At 39.7% G+C, this 21,837-nt stretch overlaps 1 protein-coding gene and 1 long non-coding RNA gene across 14 annotated transcripts in view; one reads left to right on the top strand and one right to left on the bottom strand.

The window, feature by feature from the left end:
- The window catches only part of LOC119152846, a 73,736-nt gene extending 72,316 nt beyond the window's left edge, over positions 1-1,420 (top strand). The window contains exon 3 of the long non-coding RNA XR_005105948.1: positions 1,002-1,420. This is a non-coding gene — a long non-coding RNA (uncharacterized LOC119152846). The remainder of the gene's footprint in view (positions 1-1,001) is intronic.
- The window catches only part of SORBS2 (sorbin and SH3 domain containing 2), a 248,739-nt gene that overhangs the window by 19,909 nt on the left and 206,993 nt on the right, over positions 1-21,837 (bottom strand). For 6 of the 13 annotated variants that reach the window (XM_037398456.1, XM_037398448.1, XM_037398463.1 and 3 more), the window contains 8 exons: positions 21,103-21,186; positions 18,839-18,895; positions 12,117-12,169; positions 11,225-11,412; positions 7,261-8,820; positions 4,146-4,237; positions 1,436-1,482; positions 49-163 (listed from right to left, as the gene is read on the bottom strand). In XM_037398456.1, coding sequence (XP_037254353.1) covers positions 49-163; positions 1,436-1,482; positions 4,146-4,237; positions 7,261-8,820; positions 11,225-11,412; positions 12,117-12,169; positions 18,839-18,895; positions 21,103-21,186 — 2,196 coding nt within the window. The remainder of the gene's footprint in view (positions 1-48; positions 164-1,435; positions 1,483-4,145; positions 4,238-7,260; positions 8,821-11,224; positions 11,413-12,116; positions 12,170-18,838; positions 18,896-21,102; positions 21,187-21,837) is intronic. The other 7 variants (XM_037398516.1, XM_037398539.1, XM_037398522.1 and 4 more) reach the window with 4 other exon arrangements.

The raw sequence follows: 21,837 nt of genomic DNA, 5'->3' as shown, positions 1-21,837 counted from the left end.
TGGCCCTATTACACAAAGTAATTCAAGGAATCAAAACAGAGAACAAACCTCAACATAAGAAATTGGGAATATTCCAACTCTTCCATGATGCTCACCCTCATACCAGTTTTGATCAATTTTCCTGAGGATATAGACAGTATCTCCTTTCTTAAAGGACAGCTCTCTGTAACAAATTTATTTAGATCAGATATTTACAGCTTTACATTTGAGTCTTACACCTGCATTGTCTCAGAGATCTTTACAGTTCAGAACTGAAACAGAATGTGACAACTAAATGTATGAAGAAAAAGTGTCACAGCTGTGGTACATTTACCAGTTGATTACACCATATAAAATGAAATGATTCCCATTCACGAATTGCAGGTACTAGCTTTAAGGTATAGAGGCCTGTTTGTATTGCTAGTTATTACCAGAGCACTTAGCACAGGGTCTGCATGCAAGTCTGATGTCTTTTGGCTCGCCTGTTTATGCTCTTACGACAGGCAGCTGAAGGATATTTGCTGTTCCTTATGAAACCAGTAGGGAAAACTACAGAAATATATTCCACATCTCGATGGCCTGTAACTACCTTTATGCAGCAGCACAGCTTGGCGTGCTTCTGCTCTATGCATTTTTCTTTCAAGGCAGCTGTTCAGAGGCACGAAGAACACAGGATTATGTTCTCACCATTTCTGATATGCAGGGCCTGTGATAGGCTTAATGTTGGATACAAAAAAGGGCATTATCCAAATCATTAGGAATATTTTCAGATCCTGGCCTGGGAGTCCTTTACTGTATCATCCACTTGTTTTTTCCAGAGCTAATCTGCTGCTCTGATAATTCAGGCTGTGAGTTTTCTATCAGACACAGCTAATGTAATTCTAGTGTCGATGTCTGGCTATATCTAAAGATCATTTACGTGCCCTGGATCATCAAAGCAGCAGCAGGAATGAAATGCAGGCACTCTACTTCGACTCTCTCATATCCTAACGCAGTGTTTCCTGATTTTATTTTTCTTATAGACCACTGCGGTTTGCCTTGGTATGGGACATGTCACTCCTGCAGAGAGCCTGTGTATGTTAAGACAGACTGGAAGATGATGAAGCGTTATACAGAATTTCGATAAGCACACTATCTGTGGCAGTATTTTAAGCACTGTACCTTGTGTAACCTAAATAAAATTCATGACAAAGAGCATTCAGTGGGTCACCCTCAGGGATGCACAGCCATTCACGTGTTCAAACAAATACAATGGCGAATGTGGCGATTTAGGACATTTATATTACAAAGCAACTTCTCCCACAGTTTGCTGATGCACAGACTACCTGACAGCCAGCAGGGTCGTCTGCTTCCTCAGCATTTGCTGTTGAAACTGGCTAGAACAGCAGTTAGTTGCCACAAGTGCTAGAGTTTTCTTGAATCATGAATGCTCAAATGAACAAAAGTTAGTACTTACTTAGAAGTCTGAGCTTTAAAGTCATATACGGCTTTAGCTGGCAGTTTCTGAAAAGTAGGCAAAGTGATTAATACATTCAGGTAGTATTACTACATGGGAAACACGTTTCAGCCTTAAAAAGGTGACCCAAGACCCCAAAAGAAAAGGTTGTGTGCCTTACAGTGGTTCTTGCAGTAACAGGCAATTAAATATACAACTTCCTTTTTTACAGCAGTTAGGCATTTGGGCCTTAGGATTTTAAAAATAGAAATAGCAGCTAAATTTTAATACAGAGTGCTTTGCAATTTTATGTTTAAGAGAACTACAAAAGTAAAAAAAAAAAAAAATTAACTAAATGCCAATGGGACTTGTAGGCAACTAGATCTGTAGGTACAATGGAAATTCACATGCTTAGAATTCTCTAGTCCTGTTAGAGATTAGATGCCTCTCCTGTTAAATTTGTTCTCTTCAGGCAAATTTCAACTGCAAACACTGCATCACATTTTATATGTATATGAAAAATTACTCTGACAGCTGGAAAAGGTTAGGAATATTTTAAATTTCTATAATCACGTTCATAGTTTTAAGAAAGTCTGAGAAACACAGTACCGGAAGTGATCTCCCGAGTCATTTGTGCAGCTCTCTTGCTATCACAGGCAATCAGATCATATCATTCCTTTCACATAGTTATCAAGTTCTACCACCGAGTATCTGTAAGCTCAACATTGTCTCAAAAATAAAACTGTTAAAACAAACCCTACCTCTCCTCACCTGTGTGGTTGACACTTACATTGTTCTCAAAGCTGTCCTGAAAACACGAGCTGTGATCCGACCCAAGAGCCTCACTCATCTAGTGTCTGCCTCTGACAGGTAACCAGCACTAGATACTTCAGAGGAAGGTGCGAGAAGTGATTAGCAGTATTATGTGAGGGTATTTGGAAAAGTGATTTAGTTTTTCTCTGCAAGTACTGGCACAGATGAGACTGCTGCATTTTTAAAATATCTCCCACCAGGATACGCTAGTGACTGATGATGAGCTGATTATGCCATTTCTGAGAGATACTATTTGTAATGATGTAAGGGTGCACATCCTTTTTGTAAGACGAATACAAAGGGATACTTGTAAGTTTAGCATTTCACCTTTCTTCCAGGCCAGATGCTCTCGACTGGGTTCTCTCCCTTCTTGTCATCTAAAGGCTAGCGAATTTAGCATACCTAGAGCATTGTCTCTGCTATAATGAAGAAGTCCCCAAAGTTATTACAGGGATCCTGTCAACTTGCATTTTGTAATAGTCATACAATTTTCCATTACAGGTCACCTTCAAATAAGATAGCCTAAATTTTAAAGCATTTTTCTGTTCCCTGCTGTTGTTAAAAATAGTCTTTTAGATGGGAGGGGATATTCGTGTGTGTGTGTATGTATATATATATATATATATAAATAAAATGGTAGCTAAGCCTTTTTACTCTTTCCTGGTTTTGGTACAGCTGGTGCTGTAACTACTAAAGCAAATACTGTAAGAAGGGTTATTAAGAATATTAAAAGAACACCAGAGCTGATTAAATACAAAATACTTTGAAATGTACGAAACATACCAGAAACAGAAAAGCCTTCTTTCACCTTTTTAAATAACAGCAATCTTAATTAAGAATAGCTGGTAGTGTGTTTTACACATTTTCAAAATTGAAAGATGACTTTCAATGTCACAAAATCCTTTAAAAGGAACACACAATATGACTCCTGGAACGTTTTTAACCTCCGTTTTGTAATGAGGAGTCTTTAGTTGAAATCTGACTCTCAATGAAATTGCAGCAATATAACCATGTCAGTGGGGTGTAAGTGGATCTCAATTCAGATCCTGCAACCGGTTTTAACCTGTACCACCATTTAACAAGGTAGGTGGTCCAGAGCAAAAACTTAAATATTAGCAATTAAAATACAGGACTCTCTTATGCTGTCATTATTTTGTGCAATACTTAAATAAAAATCCAGGGAAAATGTTAATAATCTATGGTCTGTAGACGTTGGTTGTACTTTATGATTGAATAAAATCCCTGAAGCCTGTTTGGAGAGCTTTTATTATTCTAGATTTAGAAATATTCTTAAGATCCTGAATGATATACTCCGCTTTTTGTGTGTACAGTTTTCAGCGATCTTAGTGTTCCTTTAAAGGTTGTATGCCTACTTCCATTTCCTCTTCCAAAGCATTAATATAAGCAATCACCAACTCTTACAGAAATCAGAGATCACTCTTAAAATAAGTGGTTTTGTCTAATGCATTAACAGAAGTGGTTTTGCTTTTTCGAAACAAAAATAATGGTGAAATACAAATGTTCTTTCTAAACGTTTTAAAATTACTGAGCCATTTTTTTTGTGTAACGCTCAAAAGAACCTTTCCCCAGCCATGTCAGCTATTCTTCTCTTCTCCGAACACCCACTCCGGTCAACTTTGACAGAGCTTATCAATGACTAGTAAATTTATGGCCATATCTATTTAAACATAAATAGAAGACGCAGTTTGTGTCACAAAGCTTGATATTCTTTTAATTTGTTGAAGTACCATTCTCCTTAATGAAAAAGAAGGATGCTGTTCCATCTAATGATACGATAAGTAACTGTTCCTTTGGTCTGTGTCATTACAGTGTCTTAAAGCCAACAAAAATCTCATCTCAGATATGTTACCCATTTTCCATATGGATATTTCTGCATTATTTATTGTTGTTTTGCTACCTCTTTGTCTGTGATTCCTCTTCTATCCCTTGGAGTACATCGTCCCACACCAGTGAAAGCAGAAGAATAGCTTCCAGGAGGCTCCTGGTCTACTGAAAACAGAAATCACGTGAAACTACGGTAAATTAAACACCACCATTCAAATCTGTGATGCTGCTTGCTTTCGTTTAGGGGGGGTGAGGAGACACTGAAATCTATTGTTTTACCTTTAATAGACATGATGGCTAAAGTGCACCTTTAAAGAAAAAAAGAGGTAATAACTCTCAAGCAAAGGCTGTCCTCTGATCCACAGCAGAATAATGTATGATAGAGGATCGAGAGGGCAAAATCACACCTCGCTGTAGGAAGGGCTGCACCCCTACTGGGCCACACTGAAGACACGACAGCAGTACTGGGACTTCAGTCAGCTCGCATGGAACTGTTTCAGAATGTCAACAAATATAATTAGATGCACAAAACATGGTTAAAGCATGCTTCGATGAGAAAGCAGTGGAAAAAAATTGTTTCCTCCTCAGTGATCTATGATGCATTTCTACTTTACCAGGGGCACGTGTTAGGCAGCACAAAGGAATTTAAAAGTATGTTATTCCATAAAAACAACTCTGTATTGGAGTACAAATTATTAGTCACCAATCTATGTGGCAGATTTTCTCTAAAGCACAGTTTACTGTTGTTTGTTCCAGAATGGTATATTATAGGATGGTGAATACATTTTTTCAGTTTTAATAAAAATAAAATCAAAATCTTACACTCTTTATAGCTCTGCGAGTTGCTGATTTGAAACGAAAACGTAATGGAATTATTTTAGACCAGAGGATGAACTGGGCTGCCTCTCGACTACTCAGATTTACTGTTTTACTCTCCTGCTGCCACAGTGATACCTGCTAGTGGAGACATATGACCAATGTTTGTCTTCCTTTGACTTCGTTCACACAATCTGTTCTCACCAAACCCATACATTTCTAAAGGAGTACAAGTAGAAAAAAAAATGAACTGAAAGCATCCAATCCATTAGGCTGGGGTCTTACAGAAGAAAGATGTAAATGGTCTCCTGCGGGCCGCTGGCTAAGCCACAAAAACTTTGGGGCTATTAATTAAAAAAAAGTGGAGGCAAACCCCAAGATACTTGTATTATTTATGTCATTGGTTGCAAGTATGTCATCACCAAGAAGTATGTCACAGTACCAGTTCCGGACAGCCTTCCCGATATGTCTGTGAATGCGGATCTACGCTTACTGCATAAGCCCAAAGATAAACGCCTCCAAAGACATCTATCCTTTTTTGTCTTTACACTCTAGTAGAAAGAGCCGGACAGGGGAGGGAAGGAGTGAAAACGCAGAGGCTTCAGGAAGAACAATTCCCTTTGTCTCTATACAGGTCCTTACGGAGTCAATGTTAGTAGCTTTCAGTGGTCTTTGCTATGACCTTGAAGTCTCCGTGTGGGTGGTGGCTGGAAGAGGCACACAGAGATCCAACAAAACATGAAACTCGATTAGAAGTAGAGCTCAGCCATGACTGGTGCTAATGGAAGTCAATGGAATATTCTGCTGTACTCATTCTCCACGCTACTTTAGAGATATTAACATTGACAGAGTGTACCACCTTCCTCATGCCAGGCTCCCTCATAGCTGCAGAGCTATTAGGAATCTGTTTTCACTCTGCACTGTGCATTTCCTTATTTTGGAGGACTGGAAAATTCTCATTTCTCAACTGTGATATGTGACCAGCGCAATTTCCAACACTTCAGTCTCACCATGTAGTACTGCCTGCCAGGGTAATCACACTCACGCCTCAAGTATGACCAATTCAATTCTGAACTGGTTTTATAGCTCTTTTTTTCGACTAAATTCCCTGTTCTCAATACATCTGTTTTATCTAGTTAATAAAAGACGGGAACAGCTTCAATTCTGATTTCTCTCGAAATACAAATTACTAGCGTGGTACTTGCAAAAGTTATAGAAATGCGAGATTAAAGGTAAGTGAAAGAGGGCTGATCAAATATCGCATAATTGACATATTAAAGGCATTCTCTCTTACATCCTTTTGTGATTTCAAGAATAGCTTTGTAATGTCATTAAATTCTCAGAGATGCTCTGTCACAGAGGACTGTATGTCTAGAAGCAGAATTCTTTAACACAGAAGTGTGACCATTTAAAAAGAGAAAGAAATTACAGACTTGCCAAAAGCATTAATTAAAATAATCTGGGATACACCTTAGTGCACTCCTGCTATGAATCTAGTTTGCTTCCTTTAATATTGCAAGGCTTAAACTTTAAAAATATTTTTAGCTCAATTTTTTTTTGAGAAAAAAAGCAGCAGAGCAACAAACAACTCAAAGTAGTGAATTTAAGACCAGATCACTGTCCAGATGGACTTTTTAAAGTTATACTTACCCTGAAAATTTCATTCAAGTTTTGATTATTGAGAATTTCCCTTCTAAGAGGAGAGGAAATTTCTAAAAACTTCAGAGATATATTAAAATTCTATGAGAGGAACAAGTTTTGCTGCCACAGAAATTGGAAATTCTATTGTTTGAACAGTGGAAATGGAAACTTCCTAAAATGACCTTAAGGTCTATTCACAAAAAGTAATATAGAGCAGTGGAATTAGTGCATTTTCATATGAAAACAGAATCAACTTTATATGATACTGGCAGGATTAACCGCATTTTTATCACTTACATGTAACAAAACTATACAGTGCAACACGTTTTAGGTGGAGATTTTTTTTTTTTAATAATAAAGGAAGGACATCATCTTTAGTGTTTTCTGTTTGACCAGCATCTGATGATGCATGCATTACTTTCTGTAGTCTTTTTTCTTGGGGAAAACCCCCCACGTTGCTGAAATTAACACCACCATTGTAATTTATAGCACTAATGACCTATTAGATAAAATACATTACTCTAGTTGTCCAGATTACTGTATTTTGTGAATAGACCGCAAATTTGTCTATCCTTATCACCTACATAAACGACATCCTTCATTAAGAATTCCGTGGGATGAAAGCTTCTTACAGACAACGCAAATAGAAGTGGAATGAGAAAGGGTGGGAAACACGGGGAGTCGGGTCGGATGAGTTAAATCACAAGGACAGAGGAAGAAAGTTAATCCACCTTGGAAACACAGTGCACTATCATTGTTGTTAGTCGCGTCCATGTCTGGGAAAGAGGCACTAAGAGGTAATCTTCCACAATCGTTCTGGTACAGGGGGCAATGGATAGCACCATCTTGAGGCAGTGGATGCAAAGGCTGGTGCATGGGACTCTTTTTCAGAGCTTTAAGAGATGAATTCCTTTCTGGAATGTCTGGAAGCAGCTCAGTAATAAGTCTGTGTAATATGCTGTTGTCGGGCAAGCTTCCCCTTCTTTTTTCAGCTTTAATTTGGTCGCAGATATCTTTAAGTGCTGAATCTAGTGCTTCAAATACAGATGACTTGCATTTTTTCTTTTCAGTTTGTTTTTTAGGAGCTGCACTTTTTTTCCTCCGGAAAGGCACTGGACTGACTAGGAATGCTATCTTAGAAAGGCCAGATTCTGCTTCCTGCCTCCTTGGATCTTCGGTGGTTTCTTGTTTAGCCCTTTCATGTTTTAGCATGGTGGTGAAGCGGGTATAGGATGCTGGGCATCGCCCTTTGCAGGAGCTGATAAGATGCCTGTGGTGATGGTGGTGGTGGTGGTGGTGGTGGCCTGATCCATAGAAGCTTTCAGACGATGTGAAGGAAAAGTGGTCAAAGTCACTTTCACTACAAAAGGATGAACCCTCTATCTGGATAAAGTCACTGAGGTCAGAAACCACTCCGTCTTGATCGCTGTCTGAAAAATCCATATGCGAACGTGGTGGCTCATCACTGGTCACTTCAATATGAATTGGCACCAGGGTTTTCGACTTGTAGCTCCGTTGTACCTGAGAGGGATGTCTGCCTTGACTTTCTTCTTCCAGCAAGGACTCAATAGAAAATCGCCTCTTTGGACATAAGCCATTTTTAGGAGGCTCTAGCGTAACAGTTGACAACATTTCATCACCTAGATTCGGCATGGATTTTGACTTCTGAATTAATTTTTCAAATTCAGATATTCTGGTTGGCACCATGTCTCTGGGCACCTCTTCAGTAGAGGACTCTCTCCAGCCTTGAAGAATACCCTTGTGCTGTTCTTTTTCATACTGCAGTATTCTGGACTTCACAGAACAAATCACCTCAGAATTCATCAAGTCCTTGCGATTGATGCGGTGCATCTTTTTGTACATTTTTAGGAAACCGGGGGCATCGTGTGCGGATCTGTGACGAACTCTTGACCTACTGCTACCACGGCCCTCAACATACGGGGAGGCCCAGTTCATTGAGCACACTTCTTTGGAGTCCTCCTCACACAACAGAGAGCCCATGCTTTCCGACTTGGCCTGTGCATCGGGAAAGCCATCACGATCATCTGTTAACAGATCATCACAGCTACGAGATTTTCTCTTTGGAGAAGCAGATTCTTCTGTGCTGCTCCAGACTTCTGCATTTTGACGAGTCATCTGCCAGCCATTCTTGTAGCTGATTGCCCTTCTTGAATCGTTCGGAACAGCTAAATGCTGTCTGTAAGTGCTACAGTAATCTAATTCATTTGAGGTGTTGTGGTTGTGCACTGAGTAACTTAAAAGGGACGGATATACTTTGCTAATATCCCCACCTTTATAATCCATAGAGCAGCATGGTAAAAAAGAGACATTGCCAGAAATTAAAAAGATTCAGAAAGTTGGAATCAGCATCAGTAAGTATTAGAAAGACTAGAAAAGAGACAGCAATTAAAGCATCTATCAGCTTAGGTCAGTACATAGGTTGCTACAGCCTGGAGCAGCAGAGCTAGTAATTAAGTTATTTTCCAGCTGTAAAAATGTAGTCATGCTAATTTGAACATCAAAAAGAATTCCTTATGAATTATGGAGATGTTACCCCCTCCATAACCCCCCTGCCAGAGCAACACAAGAAAACAATCATTAAAACTGATTTTGAAGCAGGTCAACAAGACAATAAAAGCTGCAAAGGATTTAAAGACGAAACCAAACAACAAATCTAGACCTCAGTCAAATATTGAATTTTCCACCTGTGCATTCTGAAAGAAGCCGTTCAGAATTTTGAAAGTGAATAATGCTCATAGAGTTCACTGCATCTGCATATTCTAAGGTAATTAAGGTAAAGATAGATCTTTATATATGATCAAATGGGAAATTTCTCCCAGTTGTTCACGGGCAGCATAAGTAGCCTGCTCTTCCCCAGAGTGGTATCACTGAAGGGAGTGGTGGTTTCTACACCTCACGGATGGCAGAACAAAGTGGCTGAGAACTGCTGTATAGGTGTAAAGGAAGATGTATCAGCTTACTAAGCCTAACCAGCGTGTGGAAGAAACACTTAGACTGACTTCCATAACGAAGCCTGAGTTTTCAAGTAAGTTTCAAGACATTTTTACACACAGGGTAGATCTGTAAGTCACTATGAGATAAATTTGGAACTGCGGTCTCTCATACTTGCACTGAACTTCAAAAATGGTCTCAACGTTCAGTTCAAGTGTCAACATTCAGTTCAAGACACATGCTTCCAACAGCCCCATCTGCGTTCTAAAACAACTTGAATGCAGATCAGAAACTGAAACACCAGAGTTCAAAATCCATGCTGATCCAACAGCTTATGACGTGCTACTTCTTTAACAAAATGGTTAATTCCAAGAAAAATTAACATTCTAGTGGGTTTCATGATGCTGGGAGAGAACCGAGTGACACAGCTAGGTCACCTTCCTGAAGTTAATTAGCTGTGCTAGATGTTCTTAGGGGAAGGATTTTCAAACACAGGACGTGTTTAAGTCATAGTAAGTGCTCATTATCAGCGGTGTAGTCAAAGGTCAATGGAGGTGAATGGAGTTTACCAACTCTTCACTGCCTGGCCTGGTACACCCAACGGATGAGTCTACCTGCTTTTTAAATTCCTGCTGTAACACTGGGTTTAAAATATATTTGCTTTTCCATCACTGCACTCTTAATATTTCTCACTAGTTTTCTTTGTCTGACACGTTCTGTTGCAGCCTGGATGTTGTGTTCTTTTCAGTGGGAATTTATGTTTACAAAGCTTTAAACCAGGGGTCCTCAAACTACGGCCCACAGGCCGGATACGGCCCCCCAGGGTCCTCAATCCGGCCCCCGGTATTTACAGACCCCCCAGACCCCCCCGTGCTGGGGGTTGCGGGGGGAAACCAAGCAGCCGCAGATGGCTGCCTGCCACTGCATCCGCACGCCGGCCCCCTGGTTAAACAGTTTGAGGACCCCTGCTTTAAACGGTCCCCAATGCAGCTATAGGCCGATTAGTATAGCTACAAAATACAGCAATTGAATTAATAATGTAGAAGGAGATGTATTGTATACATATTACTCTGTATGTTACTTCCATCATATATTTTACGGGAAACCTGCTGTCTTGCTAAAAAAACCCACCTGAAACCCCAAACCCAAATTAACAACTGATTCAATTATCTCTTTTCTGGAGAGACATGGAGGGCAGTAATAGAATGGCGAGTTATTTGAAAAAAGAAGCTAATTAGATTGTATGTGCTGTAGTAAATACTTCAAGGATTTACAAAATTGGACTAGGAATGTTTGCTTGATTAAATTAGGTCCTGACAGCTGACAACATCCAAGACATCATCTATAGACTTGAAAGGTATGCTATCCTGGAAACCTAGCTTTAATCCTATAATCTTATTTGTCCTGATTTACTTTCTGTGTATACTGAAAACAATTTAAAAATCACAATAATCTAATAAGACAAGAATGGAGTTAACAAAACCTGATAGGTTTATATATTGCAGTACAAATCATAGTCTTTAGTTGGTTTTCTTTTGTTACAATAAGCAGTTGAAACCAAAAAATCCTTGTTACAAATCCACCTTTTCATCTTAAATAAACAAGCTGGCCTTTCATGAAAGGCCCCAAAGCTGTAAATCCCCCAGCGAAGTGCACTGAGCAACAGCAGACAGTTGTATTTACTACCAGTGTACTCTAAAACACATCATCAGGTGTTCTCTGCTAACAAACATGATCTCTTACCTTTTGCTCTTGATGGAGAAGAAGGAGACGAGCTAGTTAAAGGCTTTCTAAGGGTGGTATATGGGCCTTGTGCATCTGGACGGCCCGGGCTCGCTCTGTTTGCGTTCTGATCGCTGTGTGCCCTCTGATGACTTACGGCAGGTTCTGACTTCCTTCGTTTTCTGTAGTCACTCGCAGTACTTGCAGAACTACAGAAATAAGCAGTGTTAGCAGCAGTCTAATCCTAAGATCAGAATTCAGGAATTTTAGAAGGAAGCTCATCAGTATATTATTGGTTTGTAGATTAAACAACACCCAGGACAAATGTATCAAAAAACCAAAAACACGTAAAGGGGAGAAGCACCACTCTCAGACATCTTACAGCATATGTCACAGAGAAAAGCTGAAATTCTTCTTTACCTGATTGTTTTAAAGTATTATACAAAATTGCCGTGTCATTTTCATAGTGAAGGCTTTGAAACAAATGCATCAAGTCTTTCTAGACTACTTTTTGGTACTAGAAGATCAGTGCAAAGACAGGAAAAAGACAAGACAGAGAACGGATGAAGTAGTGTGCTTAGCGGAATAGCACTGGAAGGGCTGCAGGCAGCGAGGTTACATGATAGATCGCTGCGGTTGAGAGCGAGCTCAGGGACGTCAGTGGGAAGACCCAGAATACAGCATGGCTTATTTGGAACAGAAGGAGTTAAGTCCTTGTAAAAGAGAAGTAAAATTTACATGTCAGTATCAAAACACGATCACTCTCTTCATGCATCTCTCTATTTTGTCAGTAGCTCACAAGGTGAATGTCACAATCGGACTCTTTGCAACATCTACTGGTTTACATGTCACAAAGGAAAACCCACAGGCTGCGTAATCTGTGTCTACTGAAATCATATATTGCATTTCTTACCTAGAGGGCCTGTCCAGGCCTTTGTCCGTTGAATAGTGATGATATAAGGAAGTCTGTAAAAACAAATATATGAATCTGTTATATGTCTGTATTTGACTAAAGGGTGACCATTTCTGCTTATCATGCTTGATTATGTTTGGTTACTCTGTGACAAACCCAATCAAAACAGACTATGATGATTATCATCCTGGGCACTCCAGCATAGATACTGCAATATTTAATGAGAACAGTTATCGAGTTTTTAAAAAGCATCACTAGATTTTGTTTCCTATTCCATTTCAGTAATGTTTCTTTATTTTAAAGCACTGCTAAATAATGATCCCAAGTCATGCTTCTCCGTAACCTTTTTAAAACCAGATACAGAACAGTTAAAATTAACTTGTACTATAAAAACATGAAAATAATTCCTTTATGCGCAAGTGAGGCCTGCACAGCTTCTCCTCCTCTCCAGTTACCAAAATCCCACAGTCAATTGCAGCCCATTACAATCACAATTGTAAATCCCGTGATGTTTGTGGCTAGTAGCTGACCACCCTGTATTCCTGGTAAGAAAATTCTTACCACTGAACATTATTCGGTCTAATGGAGTTACAAAAGTAGCTACTGCACAAACCCTGGAAGATGGAAGGGAGTACTGCTCCATAATCTTATTATTAATACAAAGTCAATCTTAAATGACTATTAATTTTACAACCACCATTTAATACATCTCAAGCCCTCAGTCAGAATTCAGTAATACTACGATTCTGATAACCAGGTATGAACCTAGAACAAACTGCATGGTCGTTGGGGTATTTCTTCATGGGTACAAAGCAGCGTGGTTCAAAAGTCAAACTTGTTTCACATTCCTGGCATGCCATTTCAGAGGTAACCTGAGGGACTGGAAATAGAACTATCGTAGATTTGTAAGCTGCAGGAACTATTTTTCTCTCTACTTAAGCCTTCCAGACTTCTTCTCTGTCGGGAAAAAATCTGTACAGACTTTCCTCTGTACAGAAAGACCGCAGAAATAACAGCACTCATGGCCTGTGCAAGTGCTTTTTCTGTTAGGTAAGTCTTTTTTCCAGTGATCTGAATTGCGAGTCCATGAATAGGACTTCACCCAGATTTGTTAACTGACATGTATACTTTTAGAAGTATAAGACCATACTTGGAAATAGATTTTACTATTTACTAAATAGGGATTGTATACCCTACATGACACTCTAGAGTAACTAAACTACTTTCACAGGTGGGGCACTATAAAGACAATATGATTGTTCAGTGAAGAGTTCATTTGTCAGTAGGCTTCAGTATTTAAGACCTGTATGGAACAAATATCTAAAACTTGAGCTAAGATCACTCTGATTTTCTCAGTACTTTTTAACTTTTTAACTTTTTAACTGTAGTTTAATTTAAATCACATTAAAAATCAGGTAAAAAAGCCTTGCGGCTTTTGGTAAGAAGAGCATCTGAGATGTAAACAGCTAAAATATATTAATAGACAGATTTAAAGTTACTTTCCAGAGAAAATAAGTCCTCTATATTTAAGGTGATCTCTGCATAGGGTTTCAAAATAGTTGTTTGTTTTTTTTTTCTGAAAAGAAAGTTCTTTGATTTGTGGACAAGTCTTCAAGTATTTCTTCTGTGTTACTACTTATTACTACTATTATTCTCACTGTTAAATACTTTTATGTTCATAAGCTCCAGTCTGGATCTGAAAAACATGCTGTATAAACACGAAGGCAGGATCCCTCCTCAAGTGAGATTCCAAATCTGAGGTGATTTATAAAGAAAATGCTCTCTGCAAAAACCAGTAACATCAACCTGACCCCTAGAAATGGCAGAACGAGGTCCCCAATACTTCTCGCAAGTCAATCTTGGCTTAACTCGTACAACACTGTGGCAGAACTAGCTCTAACATGCGTTTCCGTTAGATTAAGCGTTATGAATATGTGCTGTATCCTGTCAGTAGTGTTTGTGCACAGCTCTTGTTCCTCTTGATTTCAACAGAAATTTCAAAGGCAACAGATTTTGAAAGCAACAAATTTTGACAACAACATTCGGTTGTAAGACTGGCAAACAGGGTTATGGCAATTCTGTTGTTTCACCCAGAGACAGCACAGGAATTGGCCTGTAATTGAAAGAATTTAGTTTCTGGCCTATTTCAAGGCCATTTTAGGGGGAATCTTAAAGTAAGCACGTATCTAGGAAAAAAGGAAATGCAAAGTTTTGGTTATAACTGCTCTGTTTCCTTCCAATTTATTTTGCAATGAAATAGGCTACTGGGCTAAATCATGAAACCACGACAATTGTTCCACATCACTGTTCTAGTCACTTGTGCGTTTAAACTTGCTGGTCTGCATCAGTTCAGAACAGAAGTAACGCAAGAGTTGGGGAATACCTGTAACTAAGAGTCACGAGCTCTAGAAGCAATGCGCCTTTGCAAGATTTTAAAGTATCTTTTTTACTATTCTGTCACCCCTTTAGAGGCAAAGCTGAGGCAGTTTCTCTGCTGCTGCTTGCTGCAATTCTTACCTGATGGATACTGTTGAATTGTTCCTGTCAGAGCTCAATTAGCCCCAAACTTCTGAAACTGCTTCCAAACAACAAATGTGATTCTACTGTAATGCGCTACATTGTTCTGTATGATAACGATCTCGTTTTATAATAGAATGGGAAACCAAAAGAATAGGTTTGCTCTTTTTCTCATTCATATCCTTCCACTGCTGCACTGTATCCTGGATTTTCAGGTTGTAGAAATTGATTCTCAGGTTCTGGCGACATACAACTCTGCTTCAGTGACTTCTGCTACGGTCAAAAGAGGGGAGGCTAGAAATAAAAGCTCCAAAAATTGCTTCAGTGCAATGCTAAAAAAAAAAGGGCTACTTGTCATGCTGTCATTTTCAGTTCATCCAGCACAACCTCCAGACACATGAGAGGAGACATGATCTCTCCTCTATTCATCTGCATCTCATTTACAGTAGAGAATGACATGCATGCAACCCACAGTGTGGGCACGACAACAGGAAAGAGAAAGTGGCATTAAAAAAGTATCAATGGGAATACGCCCACCTGCTAGGCATTACTATTGTGTTCGTTCTTTGTAAATTAGCATGTCCTCAAGCCACACATCCGCAGTTTCCAGCTTGTGTATGACAGACCTTCACACAATCTGGGAATTAAGCTGTTACCCAGAGGAGCAAGGTGAGGTCGTGGGACGTAGCCTCTGTTCTCAAGGAACAGGGAAGCGTGCATCAGTGATGTCAGGAGGATGGCTGCTCAGTGGGGCACGTGTGCCGTAGCAATAACCCTTTGGAAGAAAACTACCAACACTACTGATCATGTACCCAGCTTCTCCCAGTGTTAGGTGTCCCAACCAGTGGAGGTTCACCTCACTCATACAGTGATGTATCCCTTTCACAGGTGGCTTTCGGTGCAGTGGTGCTCCACATACGCTTTTTTCCATGATGGGAGAGAATATGAGACTGTGGAATACCATCAAGTCTTATCACAGCACTGGATTTTTGTTTGCCACATTCACTAAAACCAACTTATTTTTCTGCAAACTAATGTGAAGTTATTTCTTACAAGTTTCATTTTCCTAGTAAAACATTGTCGTGGTGGAACCACCTGGCTGAAACCAGGACAAACAGAGATTTCGAGGTTTGTGCTTTTTGGTTTTTTTTGACCTCACCTGTCACTGCATTGTTCTTAGGTGATAAACGAACCATGCATGATGCTTTAAAATACAAACTGATTTGAGGATTTGAATGTAAAGAACAGAAACAGGTAATTGTTGACCAAAGTATTTTAAGTACAGTAACCTAGATCATGAACTCGGTGCACTTAAACATTAGAAGGTGAAACAAAACCAATCCATCTGCTCTGGGAAAGGAGTAAAGAGTCAAACCGCCTTTCCACAGGCAGATGAAATAAAAGCCTGTGTTTTGAAGCCAGGTGGTTATGGAGGTCTGCTGATGATCATCAGACATTCCCAGACAGGCAATAAACCTGCTATTGGCACTCAGGAAATGATCCCTATTTTATTTCTCAACATTTGGAATGCGTATGGGGCTCATGATGAGTGCATTACCATTTACCTGTTCTGTCCAAACAAATTACCATTGTATTTGTCTTTAAAAAATATATTCTGAATAACCTATTATTCCTGAGTCTTTACTCTTCACCCAGTTCCTAGTTTGAAGTTTTTCTTTACATCCTCTGAAAAAAGGAAATTGCTTTATGACAATTCTGCCACCACTATCCAACTTCAATGCTTTTACGATAAATACCTACTATTATGAGTTCTGCCTGCAACACAACCACAGAAACCCACAGCGGAGCTGCTCACACCAACAGCCAGCGTAACCACGGCTCTCCTCACATTTCTATGCACCACGGAAACAAAAACCTCAGCTCTGTGCACTTCCCTGCGCTACCCACAAAACACACTGAGCCTGCTCTGGTAAATGTCAAGAGTCTCATTTCAAAAGTGGCCACAACTATCAACCTCATCTTCGTTGACCAGTTACCCCCAGAGCCCAGTACCAGCAGAGGAAGTGTGGGCTCACTGGTGATCCCTGTTAGAACTGCTGCACGAGGCAATACAAACATTGCTGATTAATTGTCATCGTGGGGTTTCTCACACAGGTGCCAACCCCTTCCATTAGAGCCTGGATCAAGACCATCTGCTACACGCTACTGGCCAAACAGCCACAAGGCAGTGATTCCTTTCCACCGGGAACGGCTCCAGGGCTATACAGAGCAGGATGTCAATCCCCAGGGCACTGTAGGTTCCCACTGCCTCCTATGGATGGCGATGGGTAAATCACACAACTGAAACCAAACCGGAGAGAACTTCTTTATCCACTGGGTTCCCCAAGCCAGACAGTGTGTGTTAGTGATTAGCCTAAGACAGCAAGAAGTATGTGTCGTGCCAAAATCGACTGCTCGGTTACTGCATGGCTTTTGATTTCTGTCCTTTAAGATACTCTTATCACCTTGAACGTAACTTGCCCTTTTGCCCTTTCTTTGATGCCGCCTTTAAAGTTTTTTCTGTGTGAAAGATACTGCATGTTGCACATTCTATAATACTAATTTTTATCACAGACATACATTATTATATGCAGGCTATGCGGAGTTTATACCCTCTACCCACAGGTAGAGCCACACTGATATGACATACAGGGGAAAGCAAACAGTGGCTGGGGTTGGTTTTTACTGCCAAGAGTGGGTACCACCGGCTGTAGTTGTCCTGTCACCGCTTGGGCATTTACTGACCCACGATCCCTCCAAGCCACTTCCAGTGGCCCAACAGAACACATCTCCCCCACTCCCCAATCTCCAAAGCTAATTAGGCATCTTCCAGAATATTCAACACTGCCCTATATGGATAAAGGCTGCCTGACAAAAATAATTAAATATTGGAGACAACCACCCCAAATACAAATACCCCAAACCTACCAAATACAGACTTTCTTAAATACTTTGATTTGGTTCTACTCAAAAAACCCAGAGATACATTTACAATTAAGCCAATATTCTCGCCTTTTTCATGCATCAAGGCTTTAATGGTGACTGAAAATGAAGTTAGGAAAAGTAAGTTGTAAACAAACAAACAGGCTTGTTTGCACGATGGTTCTAATACATCAACAAGTTCTTTTGAATACCCCCACCCCCCGAGTATTAAATTTACTGTAGACTGTGAATATGATTTATTATATTCAAAGATTTTTAAAGTCTAAAAATAAATGTCTTTGTAAATTAAACCAAGAAAACCCCCCAGTTTTACTTAACAGCCATTTTGCCGAGAGCTACTGAACACAGTAAGATTTCAAGTAATCATGCTAGTATTAAATTGTCTTCCTCAATAGGGTACTACCAAGCATTAGTGAAGGCCTAGAAACTTATTGTCTCAGAGAACTGGGCCCAAATTTCACAATCATGAGGTTTTCCCGGACTTACAGAGCTCAAACCCAAAGCAGAATAACTTGCAAACAGTCAACAATTCAAGGCCACAATTTTCACTTAATTTTTGGAGACTACGGAAGATGAAAGTGAATCATGAATATGAATGAAGTAAAGCTGTCGTTACAGGAATCACTGACTTTTGCCCTAATGCTCTAAAAATGGGGAGGGAGGGGAGAAGGAATGAAAGCCTGGATCTCTCCCACTCAGAGCAGGGCAATGACAGCCCACTACCTGATCTTGATGCATTCTGTTCAGAGTAATGACAGTGACTGTCAATCCTGCAGTCATAAATTTGCAACAGGATTATTAATTGCTGTTTTACCTGATTAGCAACCTTAGTCATAAATACTTAATTGGTGAAATGATAGCTTAGCCAAAAGGCTTTCACTTGACACGAAGAATTTGCAGTCAACTGTTTTAATAAAAAATACTACTGTGCTGATGTATTAATTGTGCAATGCACCTGCCCAACTCTGAAGACGTGGGAATTTGTCGAAGAGTTAGAGAAATGGGCTGTGTGTAATTCTGAGTGTTAATCTCCGAGAAGTTTTGGAGATAAGGACTCACAGTTCCTAGGACAATAAGATCAACATCCAAATGCACTAGTGATCTGGAAAGATATGAAGACAAAGATACAGTGATTGTGAATTAGAAACGTCTCATAGCTATCAGAATGAAACCACTAAATTTTAACAAACTTGAGACATAAATGGTGAGCACTCCAACCCTTCTTCCCAAGAGAATCATCTGAACAAGAATCATTCATTTACCTCATTGGAAACACCAGAAGAAGTGTCTCGAACATAGTCCAAAAGCTTTTTAGGTGGCTGCATCATAAAAGCAGAAGTGTAGAGATGAAATGGAGTAGAATCAATGGCAGCAAGGAATGAAACATGTGGAGAAGGTGACACAGTTAGAAACTAAGTGTTGACAACGTCAGATACAAAGAGTGACACACATGGGTAGAATGGAAGGAAGAATGTGTTACAATATTTTTTCAATTATAAGCATCTTAATAAAATGTTAGTAACTAGGTGGTAAAATTTACAACCGGAATGGCTGAATCAATACTAGCAGTTTTTAATACTGAGACAGAAGACTGTAAAGCACCACAGTTATGTTCTAGTGGGGAAATCTCAACATATTTTCTCTTACAGAAGATACTATTCTCACATTATCGTTATCAGTAAAGTATTGTTGACACACAGTTCATCAGAAGAATATATCTGGACTGTTTCTGCCCACCTAGAAGGAGGAATGACAAAACAGCTTGAATGGCTAGATAAAAGGAGATAAAAGGTAATCAGTGAAAACATGATATATTATAGACCACCGGACAACAAATGAAACCCAAATATATATGAAAAAAAATTTTTTCAGGTGGTATCCAATGAGTTATATTTTGAAATATTATCATTAAAAAAGTAAAGTTAAAAACAAACAAAAAAAAAGGTATGTGGTTTGCTTTCTTTTCTGCTCTGACGTAGCAGCTGGCAGTTCTGACCCTGGCCTATGGCTGCTACCCCAAGGGCCTAAGGCACCGGGCTCCCACACCGCCCTCCAGGGCCCTGCCTCAAGTTCCTTGGGCTCCTCGTGTAGCCCAGCATGTCGGTAATTAGCGTGCTGAGGGGTGTCAGTAATTAGCGTGCTGAGGGGTGTCAGTAATTAGCGTGCTGAGGGGTGTCAGTAATTAGCGTGCTGAGGGGGGCCTCCAGAGAACCGCTAACTAACAGGGAAATGCAAGAATGGGAATGTTTTCAATCCTGATCCTCTCAAGCTCAAATGCCATGCCTATTTGGGATTTCCTTCTCCGGGGCAGGGACTTTTGTTTTTTCCCCCTCGAGCTCCGCAGGATCCTGGGAAGCTATGAGAATATTTTACCAGAGCGAGGGAATGCTTGGGTTTACCCCCCTCCTTTTTCTGAGGGGATCTGAACTCCCACCCGGAAAGTACTCTAACCGCCGTGTTAGGCATTCCTCCAGGAGGAAGGCATTCGCTATCCTTTTCCCTAAGGATGTCAGAGGGTACGGGAAGGAATTTGAGCTCCATGTAGCCACAGAGGGTGTGTGCTTTTAAAAGCAAGAGCAGGTGCATCTCCAACCTAGTCATTAAGGCACACACTGTGCAGGGAGGAAGCTAAACCTAGTCCTCAGTCTTGCTTCAAGGACAATGTCGCTGTTTTATCCTTGTATAACACAAACGAACAGTTTTTGGTGCTCACATTTAATTAAGCCGGTGGTATTTTGCAGAAGTATTGCAAGTGCCTAGGCAACTAAAGGTGACAAACTGAGATATCGCCAACATTCAGGTGCTTCAACCACATGGAGCTTTCCAAGTTTATAATTTTAAACGTAAATGCTTGCAGTAGGACTAAGGTAGCATCTGTTTGCCTGAGTCCTTTTTTTGGACCTGCCTGTTTGTGAAAATGGGAGCAGAACTGAAGCCTGTCTGTTCAGGCAGGTGTCCAGCTTGAAAATAAGCAAACCCATTATCTCTATGTTCAGGTACAAAATACATATTCTGCATGTATGCATATAAGAGAGGGAAAAAAGGAAAAAAATATCACTATTTACTGCCATAAGAGATTTGTATATGGCTGCATGCATTTAAATGTAGACACATTCCTCCAAGTAAAATATGTGATTTGTAACTTAGCATCCCTAATGCAAACTGACATGTTTTTCTGCTCTGAAAGATTGTTCAAAAATAATCCAGCCAAATGCAAAAGACTTAGGGAGACTAGTAAACATGCCTGTTTAACATCCAATTTGTGTGGTTCTTAAATATTTGCACACTACTATGTGTCTAATATGTAGTCTGTATTAAAGCTATTAAAGCCACAACTCTGGCAAGTTAAGGGCCACTTGAAAAAAACCCAATTATATGTGTGAGATCACTTTATTGACCTTTTTTTAAAAAAATCATATTAGCTTTACTGGCATATATTTGCTGAATTTGGTAATTCGTAAATTCCTCATTATATAAAAAAAAAAATATCCTAATGTTTAAATATTAATATTCTGTCCTCACTTACCGGACGTCCAAACTCCAGTTCTGAAAAGAATTTATACCAGGGTTCGTTTTCTAAATCTATGTCATCTGGGTTTATGCGATCAGTCTGGAGCAGTTGTGAAGGAAAAGGGAAGGAAAAGGCACACACTGAGCCAAGTGCTAGAAATGCCATGTCACTTCAACAACACACACACGAACACAAAACAAGTATGGGGAAAGGAATGGAGTAAAATCAAAGAATGAAGATGGTATTTAAGACAGAATATTCTTGTCCAAGAGCTGTCACTGACCGGTAGCTTTAATACTTTTCTTTTTGTTGCTGTTCTTCCCAATGACTGGAAGATGTTAAACATTTTAGAATTACTCTTTTAAAGCTATGAGGGCTCTTAGACCATTTCTGTAAACATCACTCTATTAACGTAAGTACATTTAATGCTAATACTAAAGATTCCTTGTTAAGAAGATGGTTTAAATGATTGTAATCTTCAGCATAGGCAAGAAAGTGCCCACCTGATCAGCAATAAAGACATTACTTTATCAGTACTGCTTTTAGTCATTCCTTGTCTTCTCACAAAGCATGTTAATTCTGGATCTTGCTGTCTTGAAGCAAGCGCTGAGCAGAGATAAGAGATGCACCATGCAGGCATAACTATATCAAAAAGCCACTTCAGCATATGCAATGGAACTGGTATATTTTAAATCCTATGGTCAAACAATAGGGAACAAAAAATGATACATTCCATAATATTTGTTTCAG

Source organism: Falco rusticolus, chromosome 1 (assembly GCF_015220075.1).
Source record: "Falco rusticolus isolate bFalRus1 chromosome 1, bFalRus1.pri, whole genome shotgun sequence".
Taxonomy (NCBI): Eukaryota; Metazoa; Chordata; class Aves; order Falconiformes; family Falconidae; genus Falco; species Falco rusticolus.
The sequence above is the reverse complement of the archived record's forward strand: the minus strand, read 5'-3'. Positions and strand labels throughout refer to the sequence as shown.